This window comes from Agelaius phoeniceus, chromosome Z (assembly GCF_051311805.1).
Source record: "Agelaius phoeniceus isolate bAgePho1 chromosome Z, bAgePho1.hap1, whole genome shotgun sequence".
Lineage (NCBI taxonomy): Eukaryota > Metazoa > Chordata > Aves > Passeriformes > Icteridae > Agelaius > Agelaius phoeniceus.
The window spans coordinates 24,108,371-24,127,672 of NC_135303.1; the positions used below are offsets into that span (position 1 = coordinate 24,108,371).

Sequence of the window (19,302 nt, forward strand, 5' to 3'; positions counted from 1 at the left end):
GCTTTTCATCCATCAGGTGTGAGAACTGAAATAAGTTGGTCTTACAGAGCTCTCTGCTTTTTCTCGTGTTTGGCTGTGATACATTTTTTTTGTCTGGCTTGCTCCTTGAATTTTTTGAAGAAACATTTACTCATAAAGCTTAAGTAGATAACTAAAACTAACTTGCATATAAAAATACATGTAAATTCACTCTAAAGAGTCTTTTTAAAGTTACTCCATTGCTTAGTCCAAGCTCTCAGTGTTTGAGAGATTATAGCTCCCAGAAAGAAATCTTGCCATAATGTCCATGATGTAACATTTTCAAAATGAAGACATTTCCTTTGCCCTCAGATTTGGCAATTGTACAAAATTTGCATCTGGTTTCCAATTATTTGTCTAGCTTCAGTTTTCAGTCTCCTGCTAATTACACAATGTCCAAATTTCTGTCTCTCTATTCAGATGTGCAGAAGGGACAAAACTTCTGGGTATTATGATTTGAGGTGATGAGAAGGATTCAGGATTGGAAGTCTTCTTTTCAGAAGTGTTCTAGGCAGTGACAAATGAGAAGGCTGAAAATAGGATACTGATTCCTAAGTCACTAAATCTCCCTCTTGTGCCAAGGGGCAAAGCAGAACCTTGAAAAGGATTGCACATCTCTTCCCTGAATGGCTGTGTGCTGAGTGTGATATAATGATTTTAGTATGAAAGGCCCCCTTGTTGCAAGATTAGGTGAAATCACACAGAGAGACTCAGGTTAGCTGTAATCATGACAGTCAGGAGTGAAGAAATTGCCTTTATCAGATTCTGCTGTCTTACACAGTCCTCTATGCAGAATAAAACCATTCACATTAGCCAAAGCTGCCTTATTTATTTCTAACACAAAGGGATTTTCCCTTCCCTTTACAATGTGTGCTTCTCACCCCCATTTCTATGTAGTATTAATACAATTGTTGTCAGAAACCCACTGAAGAGCCAGAGCCCTCAGCAGTACTCAGTGGGCATAAAACAAACCCCAGAAAGACTTTTTTTTTCTAAAGAAATCACCTTTCACCTTTAAATCTCCATTTCTACTAAATTTTTAGGTATTTTAAGAATTTGCTTTAAAACTGCATTTGTTCTAATTATGTGGATGCCTGGAAGCATAAGCTGGCTAGGTTCATGGTTTCTCCCTGTGCCTGTGTAAACACCTATGTCAGAGCCTGACAATGTGTTCTGCTGCTCACCTATAGCCTGAAATCTGACAGCCAGTCCCAAAAGAAAGGGAGAAGGGAAATGAAACAATCTCAGTGAATCTATATCAATAAATCTTTGGTTTGTACCCTTATCACTTGTTGAAGGAGGGAGAAATACTACAGCACTCTCAAAAGTTTAGATTCACAATGGAAAAAATATGCTCGGCCTGTCCATTTCTTGAGCTTCACAGCTGGAAATTTTCCTGTTTTATGTTTTCAATCTTCCCATTTTTCATAATAATCAGTAGCTGACAATCTTCTAAAGGGAATTGGAACAGAAACACCTGAACCTAACTGAAAATTATTGTACAGTGCTGATTGTACTGCTTTGGAAAGCTAGGTAGTTGCACGTGAAATACAAAACCCAAATGTAGTATGCTTTGAGTAAAGCTGACATTATTTGCACATGGAGTACATTAAAGATAGAATCTTTCAGTGCTGGAGGAAAACACACATCAGAAGCAACCAAGGTAACAACAGTGTGTCTCTCTCCTCTGTTATAAAGCAAGGAGTATGTACTTTGTGTACAGGGAGCCTTCCCTGACCACTGCAGGATTTCTGTAGTCTGATTTGAATAGACACAAACCTGAAGTGAGAAGAGCTGGATGTTTTGGTGCAGTATTTCAGTGGTGTCATCCATCTTAAGCTAAGAAACTCCTGCACAGGCTGTTATTACTGGACATCCTAAACTTAAAGAGGAAATGAGCAGAGATCTGTTGATAATTGGGCAGATTTTAGCAGGACAACTATTGTCCCAAGATGTAACAACTAGTACAATAGATGCATACTATTAATCAAATGCAATTTCTGTTTAATTTGCAGAGATGAAGACATATTAAAGCCTGAAAGAAACCTTCCATAAAGATTCAAGTGTGTTATTGGAAGTAAGGAGCAGATCAAATTAAATCTTTTAATTAGGGTATAAAAGTCTAAACTTTATTCTCATCTCTAGTTGTTCAGCCTCCTCAATACACTTATACTGGTGATCTTCCCCTGCTTGAAATCTTCCCTGGTTCCTGGTCTCTGCTATAACCACCTCTGGATAATTTTTTAATGATTACAGATTACATTCCCTTTAACAATCACACATTCCATGTTGATGACACAGCTCTTCTAATTCAGATACACCTGTAAAGAGAGTTAGTGGCACTGTTCAGCAGCAGGAACTAATTTTGAATCATCCTTTCAGCCTTGAAATTGTTCAGAGAGGCTCTGCTAAAGGCAGACACAGCAAGACCAACATTTACACAACTTCATTTTTGTATGGCCTTGCTCTTGTAGTATGAAAAGGGGCTACTTTATTTGGGAGTGAATATTTGAGTTATTTTTGTATTTTTATCCAGTGGCATTGCACAGAATGGTCCATTAGCAAAGTCATAAGCACAACCACTGACAGCAACCTGATCCATGGGGATGGAGCTAGACTTTCCTTCCAACCCACATCTCAAAGAATATCTGTAGGCATCAGGAGGAGGGCAGTGGGCAGGCCAAGGACAAATGTAAATGCCAAAGTTATGCTGTATTATCTGAATTATAATTAAATCACATTAGTCATGCTCCAGTAAACACTCAGTGTTACTGTTGAATTTGCATGATAGAGCCATTAATTCTCCTTGGATAAACAAGTACTCACTGCTCGTCAGTGTTCTGGCTTCTCACTGCCAGATTGATTGGAAAAATGGGTACTTAATCACCTCATTGCTCTCTACTGTATTTTCTGATGGTTGAGTGGTTTTTTGCTTTGAAAAGTTTTGCTGGTTTCCCAGAGGACCTTCAACAAATCCACCCCCCAAACACTCAGAAAAACCAATAGATGATTGTATGAGGGTTATTCTTCTAAGATTCCCTGGTCATCTTTGGCAGCAAATATAGGACCTGCTCATGTATTTGCTGCCAAAGCCCAACAAAGACCAGCCTTTGGTGCAGCACAAAGAGTCCGCACTTGTTGCTTACTGCAATTATTTTTTAAAAATACTCAGAGCTTCCTTCCCATAATATGTTTTCCTTTGACTACAACTCCCATTCTAGAAGTGAAAATTGTCTCTGTTCTTATGCACAAACACTGCTTTTCAATCCAGAAAGGAAGTTCTTCAGTATAATTTCAATTTGCAGTTTGTTCTTAAGGACACTACACTCACAAGTCTTTAATTCTTGCTAATGGGGAGGATTTAAGCCCCAATAGATCATCGTGACAAGTGGTAGTAAATAATAAGATAATAATCTATTTCAATAAAACCCAGAAATCTCACAAATTAGTTTAAGTAAGGCATGTAATTAAAATTACATTAAACAGAAATGGTTTTTTCCCTAGTAAAGAAAATGCTCATCAAAAATATATTTTCAACACTTTTTTTTTCACTTATTGAATTCCCTGTTCTGGAAAAGGTCATGCAAGTTGTTGTGCATCAGTTTCCTTTTGATGAAAACTTGACTAGGATTTTTATTTGTATGCTGTAAAACCTTTTTAATGCTTGCTTAAAATATCTTGCACAAAAATCTAATGGCAAAATTTTTCTTGGTTCATTCTGTACCATTGACAGCACAATGACATATCTTATATAAATATAAGACATGGTAATGAATCATAGACAAGTATTATTCAGCAAGTTGCACTGCAAATTAAAAGCTTTGACTCATACAAGCAATCTCTTACATGTCTTTACAGGAATCTTGAATTTATAAAAGGCCTTCTTACAACCATTCAGTTCATTAAATATATTCATTAAAAAGTAACAGATGGCTATGAAGAGAATTAATTTGGTCATCAACAGTTGTAACTTGCATTTAATGAGGGGTGAAATTGCTGTAGGTATCTCTAGTGCTTCTGCACATAGGTTCACTCACACCTCCGTCAAACCTCTTGGGATCGACAATGTGGCACAAGAAGCAGCCTATTACACAATAGGTTCAGTGGCAAGGAATTGGACATGGCATTGGAAAGCTGCAATCACAGCAGAGACTGGGGTAGTCTGTAAGGTCTAACAGGGAAATCTTTACTAGGAAATAGTGTGCTTCACAGAGGGGAAGTTTGCAAAGCCTTCCCAGGAAGAAGCAGGGAGTGCCAATGGATCCAGGTTTGTGTGGGTAGGCAGGGGCTAGGCCAAACTCCCAGGAGCTGCTGGTCAGAAGCATAAGATTGCCATTGACCTCTTCTGGCATCTGATCCTACAGTACTGGTGTGTGGCTGAGGTGAAGAGCTGCAGCTGAAAAGGGAGTAAGGCTGGAAATCCATTGCAGAAAAGGAAACATAACATGACGCTCCCACACAACAGGCTTCTGCAGGATGTTCTGCAGGTCTGGGGCATGGTAAACTTTTTAAGCATGTATGACTACTTTTTTATGTTGCTTTTTGACCATAGCTGTCTTTATTTAAAAACTTTGTTACTTGTAGTGAAGAAAAGGTCTAGAAGTGTGTCCAATTTGCATTTAAATCAAGGGTACTCCTAGACTAGTATTTCCCTGAACTGGGAAATACCATGTTCTAACTATAATGGCATCTTCAATTTGTCATTTTTTTCTGACTTGTGATATAAATAAAATAAATTGATAAAAAATTAAATAAAATGAAATTGATGAGCAGATTTGAAATTATGCCATACATAGTCTTTCCTGACATAGAGAAAATTATTATTTTGTTCATACTTAGTATCTTCTGATCTTTCTGGAATGGTCTATATCCTTTCTGTGCGCCATCAACAGTGTGAAATACTGATCACACCAAACTATTCATCATTGAATCAGAGAAGGAGGAGCAATCACCTAAGAAAACTCTGCAGCTGGGAACAAACTAACTTCTTTCAATTGCAATCCTGTCACTGCAGTGATCCTCTAGTACAAGTACTAGATATAGGCTGCTTACAAATTTTGCATGTCTCTGACAACAGCTATTAAGGCAAAACAAAGAAGGATGACCAAAGAGTCTGAGCTGACACCAGAAAATTCCAGTTTTCAGCCTAAACCACAGATTTATCCTTACTTGTCTGCCCATTTGGAAGATGAAGGTGAGGTGGGAGCTGAAACAAGGAGTTCATACAACACTTTATTAAGGTAGGCAACCTTTTTTCCAGGTGTGGTCTCACCAAACTACTGCTAAGAATGCGCCATCCCACATATGTATGCTTCTGGGGACTGACAGGGAAACTGTGGGAATGATGACTAACTCCTTGTTTTGAAACCAGGTCAAAACAGGTCAGTGACAATGAGATGCCTAAGGCCAAAAAGTGGTGCGTTTTTTTCCAGGAAATTCTTTACATGTCTCAAATGTGCTTAACATGCCATGTGAACATATGACCCCTTGGATAAACTGCCCTTTTGCTATGCACTCAGGCTGTGGGACTAAGTGGTAAATGGACACGAGCAGCAGCTCGTGCCAGTGAAGGAGCTCACCCTGCAGGGCTGGCACAGGAGGCTGCATGGGGCCCTGTGGTCAGGTGCTGTTGAAGGGATAGGGACACTCTGGCTGTGACCTAAGCTGCCCTGCAGGCGAGCACGAGAACAGACATCGACACCATGCTGTGCAAGTGGCCTCTCTGTCTGATTGCAGAGATGAGACCTTCCTTCTCAACTGCCTGAGCCATTAGATAGTTACAAATTCTGATTTTAATTCTGAACACACAACAGATTAGACCCATCACAAACTCTTACAGATCAGAGGAAGTCAACATTGTTACCCATTGGGGTTCAGATATGGCTCTAGTGTTACTACACAAAAAGTGATTTCCACTTAAACCAGGTATTTCTGAAATCATAAATTCCATCACTTAAACTAAAAGAAGTCTGTAACTAAATCCCCAGATATTTAAGTGCTCTATACGACAGAGCTACCTACATCCTTCAACAAAAATGTTTAGCGTATGGAGCAACATGTTTTTTCAGACCAAAAGAACAGGAATTTAGGTTAATTTAATAGAAAAAATAAAATATGGAATAACATTGATTTTGGCCAATATCAATTACAACAGAACTACCCTATTTTACAAATAACAACTGAACATTTTACACATGTACAGTATTTTTTCAGTAAAGATGGATTTCATTATAACAATGTCAGTTTTTTTTAAAAGAAAACAAAGTTATTAATTTCTTCTCTATAATAGTGTTAGAGACATTTGTAAGTATCCAAACAGATTCTTTACAATCCATTACATAATTAAATCTCAATAGTGAATATATATTTATATATAACATATATAATATTAACTTAAACTTTGAAAGCATTATGTTCTATTTAAACACGCTATACTGAGAAATGAGGCAGTAACAGACTAGTAGTTAAACTAGCACAAATTTTAATGTTTATCAGGAAATTTGTAATGGGCACCAAAGGAGCTTGACTGCACTCTCTCATACTGAACCATACTGAAATAGTTTATCTGCTCTCTGCCAAGAGGACATTACCTCTAAAGGTATGAATTAGTTTGTAAAACATCCACAGTCATTTTTGATCCCCTTTATTTTCCAGGATTTACATGCTTAAACAGCTGAAATCCATTTTCTGTTTGTGTGTTCTGGAAAGCTAACTGAGAAAGACACTTTGCATGTTTTAAGTATTATCCCCAGTAAACAGTATCTTTGAAGTTCAATTTGCTGTTTTATGTGAAACGACTGTCTTTTGAACAGTATGCTGAGTGAAGCTGAAGAAGACAAATTAAACAGAAATTTGTAGTGGCAGCCATGTGCCTGGGTAGAAAAAGAGTGAGGCTGGGGCCACTTCTACTATCACTCAGGACCATTTTACAGTGAGGTAACTCCATTGGCCTTAGCAGGACTATTCCTGCTGAAATTTCTACTGTGAGCAGTTAAAAGCAGATTCAGGCCTATCATGGCACCAAGAGAACCACTGATTTATTGCCCTATATGCAATTTTTCCTGGAGGTGTATTTGGCACAATTATAAATCCAGTCCTGTAAACACATCCTGTTGTACATAGTCACACTGGCATTTACATATGGGCACTATGAAACAGTTCCACATATCTGTATGATAATATCCCCTTTTTAAATGAACATTACAAGACAACAATAATTTATGAATACTTCTTACATGTTAGCAATGTTTTCTGACTTCTGAGCATATACATTACTCTCACTTATGCAAATCAAGAGAAGTAGTATATTCTAAATTTGTCCACTACAGGAACAATGGGTTTCTTATGTTTATTTGAAATAGCTTTGACAATTTAAAAAAATAAAATAAAAATCCTAGCATATCTGTTAATAAGCCACCTGTCTAAAAATGAAATCTATATGACCAAAACCACATTTTGGGCAAACATATATACATACTGCATGTGATACAAAAAAAAGCATACAGCAGAGGAAGTAAGAAAGAAATGTGTGCAGAAATGTTCACTTTCCATTTTTTAAAATAGTGTTAGAAAAGGGGCAGAACTTGGTCCTGCACTAATGATGTTTCTGATCCCCTCAGGAACTCAAGTTCCCCCTGTCAATACATACAGCACAAAAAAAGACTAATGCAATTTTTTTTGTATTGTTTAGTTTTAATCCATGTAAACTTGTGTTGTATTCTTGAAATACTATTTAAACATCTTGAAGTGGAAAGAAGCAGGAAAGATGGGAAGAAAAAGAACCTTCAAAAAACAGGAATAATCCTAAGGTTGACAGGAAATCAAATCAAGAGTTAAATGTTAATTTTGGCATCAAATGCTTTGGTCACACAATACTGACTCTGTGATCCTGGATGCTCAGCTCTAGACACCCAGTTATGAAAGGTAGGCGTGTTGTAGTTTTTCCATTTAAGTTCCAACAAACAGTTTGCCATCTCCCCAGACAAAGAGGGGGGAGAGGGAGAAAGGTGGCTTGCTTTCTTTTTATTTCTTTTTTTTTCCTTTTTCAGTAATATGAATTAATCTGTAAGTCAACAGGAGGAGGAGGAGGATGCTGGGAGGTGTCAGTTCACCCCTTTTGTTTACATGTTCTGCAGCACAATTGCTGAAGCACTTTCCTCTGGCAGAGATTGTTCTTTTTCACCAGCATACAGAATCCTCCCTCGGCCCAGGACTCTTCCGTGGCTTCCAGAGGGTAGCAGCAAGAGAAGGAGAGGAGGTTGAAGGTTTGGAGAGCACGGCGTGTACAATGGAGGAAGGTTTAATTGGTCAGACATGCAGATTTGGTTGAAAAGACCATTCGGGAGCAGGAAGTAGGAAATTTGGTCCATCAAAAGGAATTTCAGTCAACAGCATTTTTTTTTTCAGGAAGAGATATTGTGGTCCAACAGGGAATGATTGGTATCCATTTATGAAAAGGAAAAAAAGATTAGAAAGAGAATAATTAGAATACAGTGATGTTTACAGCAAAGGAATTTGTTCTCAATCTCTATGAATTAAAAGAATAAAACAATCAAACCACAGAAAAAGAGTAAAACATTCTCAACAGAAATGCAAATCCTATAGAGCGAGTTGATTTTAAGGCATTGAAATCTCTGCTTTTGTATACTAACAGAAAAAAAAAACCCAAACCCTCCTGGATTTTCCTTGTTGCCCATGACTGCTGAGAACATGTGCTGTGTGGTGTGACCCTGCATGGTGCACTGCAAGTGCCTGAAGGCCTGCACATCCATGTGCTGCCCTTCCATGAGAGCTGCATTTGGAAGAATGGTGGTGACAGTACTGAGATGGGGTGTCCTCACCCTTGGGAACTACAGGGATGTGATTGAGGCTGCATGTGTACAAATGAAGATGGATTTATGTAGCTGTACAGAGACAAAGCTGGTATCTCAAATGTTTGCATTGCAGAAATCAATTGCAATACCATATTACTATTACACTTCTTAATTTGTCTATGTATATCTGTCCTCTTCTGGACTTGCTTAAGACAATAACTCTTCCAATGTCCAGACATGAAAAGGGCTCATGACTAGTTTACCACTATCTGCAATGTAACTTTACAATGAACAGGATAATTTTCAATGTTTGGGAACCTATATTCCAACAGGAAGTGCAAAGGTCCACAGGAACAAGACTCACACCTGTGCTCTTTCTTTTTTCTTTTTGAAGTCTTCTTTAACTCTTAGTAAATCCAGTGGAAATAAGCTGGACCCAAGAGTCACTGTTAGCTTTTACTACATCTGATGTCAGGTATCTTCCCAGACTTTGTTCTGATATGATTTTCCTGTTGGATTGCTCTTGTTAGGCTCTATTTACAAGTAATTCACATGGTAATATGTTTAGGGAAGTACGATGTTATCTAAATGTTTCTGTAATTGTGACATTTAAAAGGAATTATTATTAGTGAATAATTAAGACAATCATATGTAATAAGAAGTATATCTTGGCTGCCACAGAGAATTTGGAGGAAGTTCAAATTTCCACCCTAAATTGTATGTTCCCTATTTCAGAATCCCTTTTTTCTCACTACCCTTTCACACAAGTCAAGCAATCCTGCGGGTGCTTTAAATCATTTTTACTTACCAGCATTTTCAGAGTTTAAAGTGCTGAGATAGATAAATGTAATTCTATTAATAGTACTCTAGGGTTCCTCATATAAAAATCTGTTGAAAGCAAAAGCTTTTGAAAAAATGCTAAGGAAGGCAAAGTACGTTGTTGGCAAAGGGAAAAATTATTTTAGGAAAATTCAGGTAAAGTGGGTGGGACTAATCTTGCTAACACATGCAAATGTAAATTTCTCCTTTTCATACACCTGAAAATTTTAAAAAGTAATGTAGACCATACTTAAGAAGAAAAGCAGGCCAAACCAACTCCATACATGTAAAAAAAGAAGCTGGAAGTGATAAAATAGATCTTTTCAGAGACTTGCACTCACCATCCTTGCATACTGTTCCAATGACACAGACACCAGTGTCTAGGTTATAGCCACTTGGACAGCTTGTACAGTTTCTGTCTCCTTGGCCACTGCAATCCAAACAGCTGGCATCGCATCTGAAAGACAACGGCAGGAGTTGGCCTTCTGGCCTCACCAAATACAACGCTTCCTAGGACACCTCTTCTGTATTGCAAAGCACCTGTTTGCTCTTTCTAGAGGTACAAGGTACTATAGTATTACTACTACTAATTTTGATTATAAATAATGAAATACCCCTGCAACTCAGTCCTGTTTCTTTCCATCAACAAATTTCTACTCCAGAGTTTTTACTAGGCAGCTGTATTATTCCAGTGCGTTGCAACAATGCATAAATAATCAGCAAAAGTATCAAGCTGATGGTGCAAACATGTGCATGTAAAAGGCATGAACTAAGGCCACAGGACAGACATGACTGACATGATGCCCAGTCCCTTCACCACCCATCTTGCTCCATTGTCTTTTCATTACATATTGATTGTCTTTTTATGTAGAGCACACTGAAACACACAGGGATTCCCTTCCTGCCCTGAGCTTAGATCTGAGTCAACAACAAATGATTCCAAAGGGCAACAAATGATATTTGTTTAACAAAGTATGGAATAGAGAAAATGCTCCTTCCTTGCACAGCACAACAACAAGATTTATTCAGCCATTTTTGCACTTGAATCAGGTAAGCTACTCTGGACAGTAGTTTGGAATCCACCAGCACTATGTTTGTGAATATGCAGTGGAAGAACTGAAATGGTCTTTATAAATAGGAACTAACTTGCAATAAAAAAAACTGTAGTTTGATTGGTTTTGTTTGCTATTAAGAAATGCAGATCCTCTGTCAGATTTGTAAATCTTATGCTTCTATGCAAATCTGCTTACAGGCTCACTAAGGCTCACTTTAAAAGTGAAGGTCACACACACATATACAAGAAAAAACATTTTTATAGGACCTGTATGAATATAAATAAAATATATGAATATAAATAAAATAATAATAATGGTAATAATAACAACAACAAAAATAATATCTTTTTCTTATTTACTTAGCATTTAGTATTTTTTAAGTTTTGATGTCAACAGAGTTTTATCTTCTAATAAGTATGGTCATTTCCAACACAGTAATAGCTAATATACTGCCAAATATCAGATATATCAGCCACTGACCATACCTTTTGCAGCTTTTGTATCCACTTTCAGCAGAGTGATCAAGGTAATAACCACTGCTACAGGACAGCACACATCTTCCATCTTCCATAAAGTAACCCTGTGTGCAGTTTATACAGGCATCTATTCCAGCACCTTAGTTGGAAGAGAAATGTTTAGAAGGCAGGTACATTGTTAAAATAAACAATTACATCATTTCAGTGTATTTTTTTCTAAAATAAATGGCTGCAGTTCTAAAGCTCCCACAAAATCTACCAGTCATTATTCCATCCCTGGAAGAAAATGGAAGGTATTACTGGAAATCATAGTAAGTTCTACTAAAATTAAAAAAAGAAAAAAAAAGAAAAAAAAGAAAAAGAAAAAAAAGGAAAAAGAAAGAGGAATTTATGAACTCTTTCAATTAAAAACCTAGATTTCTATGCTAGTTGAAAGAAGTTTGCCATATTTGAAATGTAATTAAAACCTACTAACAGAATGAAGGATTCACATGTAAACAATAATGCTATACTTTAAGTGTGGTACATAGTGGAATAAAATCAGAGGTAAAATCATACAGGAATGAAAATTATGCAGACAAATGTCAGTGGGGTACCTGCACATGTTGCACAGGAACGGTGGCATGGCTCACATTCTCTGCCATTATGGTATTTTCCTTCTTCACAGTGGATAGCACATCTGGTGCCATGCAAACTATCATAAAAAGGCAAAAAAGGACAGAGCAGATAATGGCAACAGAGGACAAGAAGATCGTGCACAAGCCAGTAATTCTCTTTTAATTAAAGAACAACCCATATATTACGCTTCATCAGCTTCCTTCAATGGTCATATTTCATAAATTTAGAGACACCAATCACTTAAAGAGGGAATGCAAAGCAGTTTTCCCCATGGTGAAATAAAGAAGCTGTTTACAAACTTTCTAAATACTACCAAGTAATACGGGACAGAAAAAAATAAACAATGACAAGCAGTACTAAAAATTTAGGCATGTAAAATGCAATTATTGAGGAATTTGGCACAGGGTCAGCATTAAAAAAAATGCTAAGGGACTTGTTAACTGAATGCTGTGTGGCTTGTGAGATTTGTTGAGATTACAGATGGAGGTATTCTGCCTGCAGGCACTTTTGAGAGAGCACAAAATATGAGTAACAAGTCACATTTTTATGTATTCCTTGAAGTAGTTGTTTATTGCTTTCATGTTATATGGTGTCTATAGCAGTTTGTTGGGATTTGGGTTTTTTTTGTTTGTTTGAAAATATTTTTTTTAAACTAGGATGTCTCTGCCATGTTTGCCATCTTCTGCAGAATCTCAGGATTCATCCAATTTAACACTTTCTCTAAAAATGTTCATCAGCTCTGGGGTTTCCCACTCTGAGTGCTAACCATGTTTTTACAGACTGGATCCAGCAACAGCCAGGTAAGTTCAGCAGCAGTGACAATTTTCAAGAGTGTATTCAGTCCCAGTTTAGAAAATAAACTAGGAATACAACAAAACTTCATCAGAACCCCTGCTTTTCTCTTGTCTTTCCTCAGCAACAAACCTCAAAGAGCTTTACAAAAAACATAGCATTATCTTGTTTTTACAGATGGGAAAATAATTTGCCCAGGTTTATTTAATGGGCCAGTAACGGAGTAGATCTGGAATTCAGGTCTCTCAAGACCCACTCAAGGAAGGCCCTGCTCATTGATACCTCTGCCAAGAAAATGCAGAAAGTATGGAACAACTATGGAATGTGAAATACATGTCCTGAAAGGCTATTAATCTGAAATAAACACACATTTTTTTAAAAATGTTACCAAAAATGACTCTTTATTTGCTAAAATTGCCCAAGAAAACATGAAGGTTAGGTTTTAAATTTTTTTAGTAATTCAATTTCAATAACGGAATTCAGCTATTGAGGTTCTAGAAGCAAAAACTTTTACTAAAAGATGAAAAACCACTTTAATGCAACAGGAAACCTCAGTGTTGAAACATTAACACAATACTTGTATTCAAAAGAATTCCTACAGATACTGAATACTGACTTGATATTTTTGTGGCACTGAGCCAGCATACAGTCTGCTGTGAATATTATATGAGTTTTGACCTTTGCTACTTGGACCAGAATGTCATTCTTTATAAAGAAGCTTGAAATGTGTACTGCTGCTTTGTATGTTTATCTATAATTTTAAAGAATAATTAAGTTCTCCTCTGAAGGAAAAAAATCTCACCTGCTGTTTAAAATACGTGATCACTGTACTGTAATAGAATTGAGCCTCAGTACTTGAGGTAAGTGAATGGCTGGATATGTGAAGAAATACAATAAAGATAAGAAAATAATTTCTAACTACCAAATTAATAAATCAGAAAGATTAATACAGTTCATTAGCTCTACTTCTGAAACAATCCTTCACTGACATAATGTAGGTCAAAAATTGAAGAAGCCAGCCTTCCACATGACTGTGGCTTTTATGTTACCTCATATGAAAAGCCTTCTAAAAATCTGTTGTCAGCCAAATAGACACACAGGATCACTATTACAGACTAAACAGCATTGGAACAGATGAAATGAGGGCCATGCAAAGCTATCTGATGTTCTTCATTGTGTATCTCCAGCCTTGTCTACCTTGTCAGATACTATGTTTAGCGGCATACATAATTTCCTTACCTTAGGCCATGTTTGCACTCTGTGCAGATTTGGAATTCAACACAGGTCTTACAGTTTTCACTACATTTACGACAAACAATCTTATCTACAAGAGAAAAAAGAAAACAACCCAGTAAACCTTGGTCAGTTTTGTTTGATAAAATTGTATGAATATATTATTACATGACTTACTACTTTTTAGTTTGACATCAACATCAAGCTAGACTAAAGCAGCAAAATTCTCCCTATCATTAGCTTTTTCCATCAAATATCAAATGATTTACAATATTTCCATAAATCTGAAGTTATAGTTGCACCCCAAGAAAAAAATATGTTTTGAGGCCATTAAAATTTTTTCATAAACACTTAAAATTTACATTCACAATTTATAATATGGACTTAAGTCACCTTCTCATATTGTAGTAGTATGCACTAATAATTGCCATGTGTTCTGGAGACTGTCCTGCAATCTTACACCTTCCATGCCAGCAGTCTGTCCTGTCTTCCTGATTTGGTGCTAAAGACACATCAGCATAAACAGATCTGATCTTAACAAAGTAAATACATAAATTACTTAACAACTGGTTTTTTATCTCTGGAGATCCCTTCTTTAAAAAACCCCTTCTCTCTCTTCAGCCCTGCTGTCTTTTGACATGCAGTGAGTGACACATACCATTTTGAGAAGAAAAGCTCAATTTCCCCATTTAATCCTAAATTTTCATCTATCCATCTTAATTTGTACGGGAAGGAGTTCTCTTTACTGTAGTTTCACACAGTGAAAATGCTGGAATTAAGGTAGGACCTGTTTTTACTAATTCTCAAAAAAAGCACACAGCTTCATGCTGGAGAAAGCAGAATGTTAGGTACCTAGATGAACAAAGCTCCCGAGAACATATTTACCTCTTAAGGGGAGTCTAAAGATTACAGATGTCACTGCAGTTTTAAGCCCATTTGAATATATGTATTTTTGTTAGCCAAAGCTGGAAAGTAAACACGGACAGTCTACTTGCCAATCACAGGAGGAAGCTGCAGGCAGGTACCTATCATGGCAGAGGTTTGCTGCTCTCGGGCAGTGACATCACTCTGGAGGTGCTTAGGTCTGTCCGAAACAGTATTTGCAGCCATGTTACATCTGAAGAGCCTATTTTTGGCAGAGCTCTGGTTCACTGGCCTCGGCCAGTGTCTCAGCTCTCTCTTCTGGTGCCATATAATCTAGCTGAATGGGGAATCATGTCAGAATGGGTGCTGTCTGTCCCTTCCCCAAGTAGTGACAACCTTTGCTGTCCTTCAGCTGACTTGCTCTTGAACTGCCCCGGTTCTGCCACTGTTACTCCCAGGTACCCCCAGCTGAAAAGATATCCTGCAATAAGCATGGTTTTTAAAATAAAGGAAGATTATTCAGGACATTCTTGATCACGCTTGGCAACAATTTAATAAAAGGAAAAGGATAAGAGATCAACATACACTTTTCCTGCTCATAAGCATTCCAGCAACCTCCCCAGATGAAATTCTGTAGCCCACAATACAAAACCAACAAGAAATACTAACTCTTGTCCAGGTAAAACCCATCAGGGCAGTTGGTAATACAGCTATTGGTTACTTCATTCAGGTAGTAGCCAGATTTACAGGTCATGCACTGGTCACTATGGCCTCCAACACAGGTTTCACAATTGGGTGAGCATTTTTTACATCGTTTCTTGTCTGCATTGTAGTGACCAGGTGGGCAGGTCGAAACACAGATCCTGCAGACAGCAGGGAAGAGAAGGCAGAGTTGTTAATGAAATAGCCTGCCACCACATTCCTGGACCATTACTGCAAAGCAGAAGTATTTCTCAGCATTGTTCCTTTTCTAATGATCATGTACTTACTAAGATATAACCCTTCAAAGCACTGCATCAAGCTGATTCTCTTGTATTTATGTCCCTACGATGCTATCTCACCAGCATATGTCAGACAGTCTACAGTATAATTTTGACCATCTACATTTCTTCCTATCTTGTTCACCTAATCACTACATCAGCTGTAGTAGCTATGAGAGTCTATGAACACATATATATACAGAGAAAGTTTCTTAGGGAGAAAAAAAAAAAGAGGTGGGGATATAATCAGAGAAGGGTTTTCCAAAGCTGTATTTTAAATACTGATTAGATAGGATTTGGGGTTTTTTTAGCTCCAAAGAAAATTTTTCAAAATCAGGGGAAAATTAATTATCCATGACTGTAATGAAGAGAAGAGGAAAGAAAGTTAAGAGATATAAATAAGAAATCAATGAAGTTTTTTTCTCTTGCTCTTACCTTGTGTTGTTTTTAGATTTGTAATAATAGTGCAGACAGTCAGTACAATGATCTGGTCCTGGCCCATCACACCCTACTTTACTGCATTCTGCATTGCAGGGACCTGTAATAAAAACAGAATACAGAGGGACAAAGGGGTTAAAACTTCTCGTTTAAGGGACACCTTAAAACACAGGATTTTATTGCAGAATGCAATTACTCTGTTTCCCTCTCTTGAGGACTACACCTAGCACAGATAGCTTGGTTTGCTACTTGCACTGTGAGCTCAAGATTGAACTCTGGGTGGCAGAAGCTCCAAGCAAGGGCTGTGCAGACCCTATGCATAAAAAACGACATACCATTCAGGTGACCAGACATGTAGAGACACAGCAAGAGCCAAAAACCCTGAGACTTTCATGTTTCTAAAGGTACAAAAGCCCAAGGTTTCCCTTGCGCAGGGTCTCTCATCAGAGGCACTCAGCTCAAGCTGTTATTTTTTTATTTAGTTATTGCACCAAGATTAAGTTATTCTAAGGATTGGGAAGTCTGAGACTCTGCTATGGGAAAACTGGGGTTGAGCTAGTGAGGAAGCCTGGCTTGATTATGTGAGTGTGGGGTGTGTGTCCGTGAAGGGGCGTTGGTCCTAGCTCAGGTGTTGAGAGTATGACATCCAGAGTGGCTCCTGGATGGTTGGACAAGGAGGTTTCCTGAATACCTGCATGATTTGACTTCAAAAACTCAGAAAAAAAGCCAAGCTTTTCAAACAAGTATGACATCCTCATTGCATGTGGAAATGTATAAAGACCTCTATAATTCATAGGAGTTATAATAATAATTCATAATTAGGAATGATTATCAAAATAACTTCTAAAAAGAAGGACAACATAAACGATGAATATCATGATCAGTGGCTACTCTGGTTCCTGAGTGAGTATCAGCTGGTCCAAGTGGCTACCATGAGCCAATGGAACAGACACCAGGGCCCTGATGCTCTGTGCTCCTACATGCTATGAAAGCCTCAGCTAGTACTTGCTGATTCCCAGGTCCTTTTATCACCTCCATTCATATTAGGTTTGATAATGCTTTGGATCTGTTCCAACTTATTATTTTCTATGATTTAGTTCTTACAGTTTTCAAATAGATCCTTCCTTCTATGGGAAGAGAGAACCATCAAGTCTTGCCTTTATGCAGATGAACAATGACTGTGGGCGAAGTTACAACTTTCAGGATCCCTGATCTCTCCTGAATGAAATGTGTTGAGTTTGTTTCATATAAAAGCTTAAGAAGTTTTAAGCTAGTGACCTTTACAGTAGAGATAGTAGTGTTTCATTACCTACCAAAACATGGAGTTCCGCAGCTGTCCATCTAAAATAGACACTGCACAACTGACATGCTATGAAAGGAGAATGGAATAACAGAAAATACTGAATTGAACTTTCTCCTCCTTTTTGCTGGCTAGAGATATACTTCAGATTCATCACATGGTACTGCTAATGCTGGATTACATGTAAGAAACTGACTTATTTTGCAGTGCTAAAAATCTAACTCTACTAAAGTCTAATGACAAGGTTGAAAAACTTCTGTAGGGATCAGTGAGAAACAACACACAGTAGAAGATAATGTTCTTCTCATATATATATGCATAAGTATATATGTAGCTTTATATCCTTATATGCAAAACAGCACATTCTTCATAGCATGTTAAGAGTAGCTTAAAAATACATAACTCTATGCATACAAACTCAAATGCCCAACTTTCAATTATGAAACAAGTACTTCTCATCTTCAGTGAAGAATCCAATTCCATTTACATGTGCCGATTCTCAGGTCATCCTTAAAGCCATTAAGGGTTCAGTAAATGCACAGAGTAAATGAATATACACACCTGAATAGTCATCTGTTGCATAATCTTCTGTAGGGTCTTCAACTGGACTGGAGCGCACTCTTTCCACTTTGGAAAAATCATTTCTTGGTGAGTAAGGCTGGATGGATGTTCCATACAGTACTAAGGACCACTCTTTCAATTTGCCTGGAAGTTAAGTATTATAAAACTGTTTTCAGAACTACTTCTCTTCTCTGTGTCTTACAAAAGTATGTAACTTTTAAGCATGTTATTATGAGGAGGTATGGAAGACATTGCTTTTCAAGTAAGTGCAATAGTTGTTTTAATATAAGCTGAGAAACATATTTTCTTCTTCATATCTTCACACTGTATTTTCATTGCACTCCAATCTCTTGTAAATCTAGCAAAGGTTTGCACTATGGGCTGAACTCAATATAAACAATAAACAAAACATCTGGGCATACAGTTATTTGGAATATGTATATGGTACTGCATAAGGTGGTTTTGCTCTGGATTTCACTATCCGCTCAGAACACTATTTATTGTCCAGTAATTATTATTTGAGATCTTTTAGCTAAGTAGCTGTATTCAGAATTTTGACTTAAGGAAGGGATTTCATTGACTTTTAGGACACAATTTGATGAACAAGAAACACCTTCTCTTAAAATTTCCATGGAAGAACATCACTGTCCCCCTAAAATCAGCATAATTTCTAATTTATTTGTGCCAATTATTTGGCAGATATATTACTCCACTGTCTGCAATCATCACTAATATTTTATCCTCGTAATATTTGAATGAAGACAGAAAAAAACATCAGGCCACCTGAAGCATTATCTGACTTTCTGGTAAGTTTTTTTGGGAAGAATAAAAATATAAAGGTGTATCAAGTCATCAGTTCATGCTATCTGAACATAAAGGGTGAACTTTCAGTCCCCAGCTTTCTCTCTATACTACTAGGTGAAAAAATCTGGAGAAAGAGCAAAAGCACTTAGGCCTGAAATAATGCCTAAAGAAAAGATGCATAAAAACCACATCCCTGCTTGAAAAGGTGCAACCAAAGTTTGGTATCAGCCCATCATCTTGGTTATGTTAATCTGTCCTGGAAGAGTTAGTTGTAAATGTCAAATTTTCATTAGAACAATGAGAAATCAGAGAAGCAGGGAGAATTTGAATGATCCTGTTTTGGAGGATGTTTTGTGGTTAAAATTCTTCACAAGGAGAACTTATTATTTAATAAGAAATGTAATCCAGGTATGACACTTCTCAAGAAAATAATGTAGTATACTTCATGTAAGATTAAATTCAAGCAATCTTCCTCTTCTTTCATTTTAATGATATTCAGTAACTTGAAATATTATTCATTTGGACTTTTCA

The 19,302-nt window shown here is 37.2% G+C and overlaps 1 protein-coding gene across 2 annotated transcripts in view; it reads right to left on the bottom strand.

Annotated features, from left to right (window-relative positions):
• Positions 1-19,302, bottom strand: part of PCSK5 (proprotein convertase subtilisin/kexin type 5) — a 230,532-nt gene that overhangs the window by 49,882 nt on the left and 161,348 nt on the right. Inside the window, exons 14-21 of one of the 2 annotated variants that reach the window (XM_054652467.2) lie at positions 17,968-18,111; positions 16,104-16,206; positions 15,358-15,551; positions 13,831-13,915; positions 11,778-11,875; positions 11,191-11,320; positions 9,992-10,107; positions 6,094-8,241 (exon numbers count right to left, since the gene is read on the bottom strand). In XM_054652467.2, coding sequence (XP_054508442.2) covers positions 8,126-8,241; positions 9,992-10,107; positions 11,191-11,320; positions 11,778-11,875; positions 13,831-13,915; positions 15,358-15,551; positions 16,104-16,206; positions 17,968-18,111 — 986 coding nt within the window. In that variant the 3' untranslated portion in view covers positions 6,094-8,125. Of the gene's footprint in view, positions 1-6,093; positions 8,242-9,991; positions 10,108-11,190; positions 11,321-11,777; positions 11,876-13,830; positions 13,916-15,357; positions 15,552-16,103; positions 16,207-17,967; positions 18,112-19,302 lie in introns of those variants that run through there. The other variant, XM_054652466.2, reaches the window with a different exon arrangement.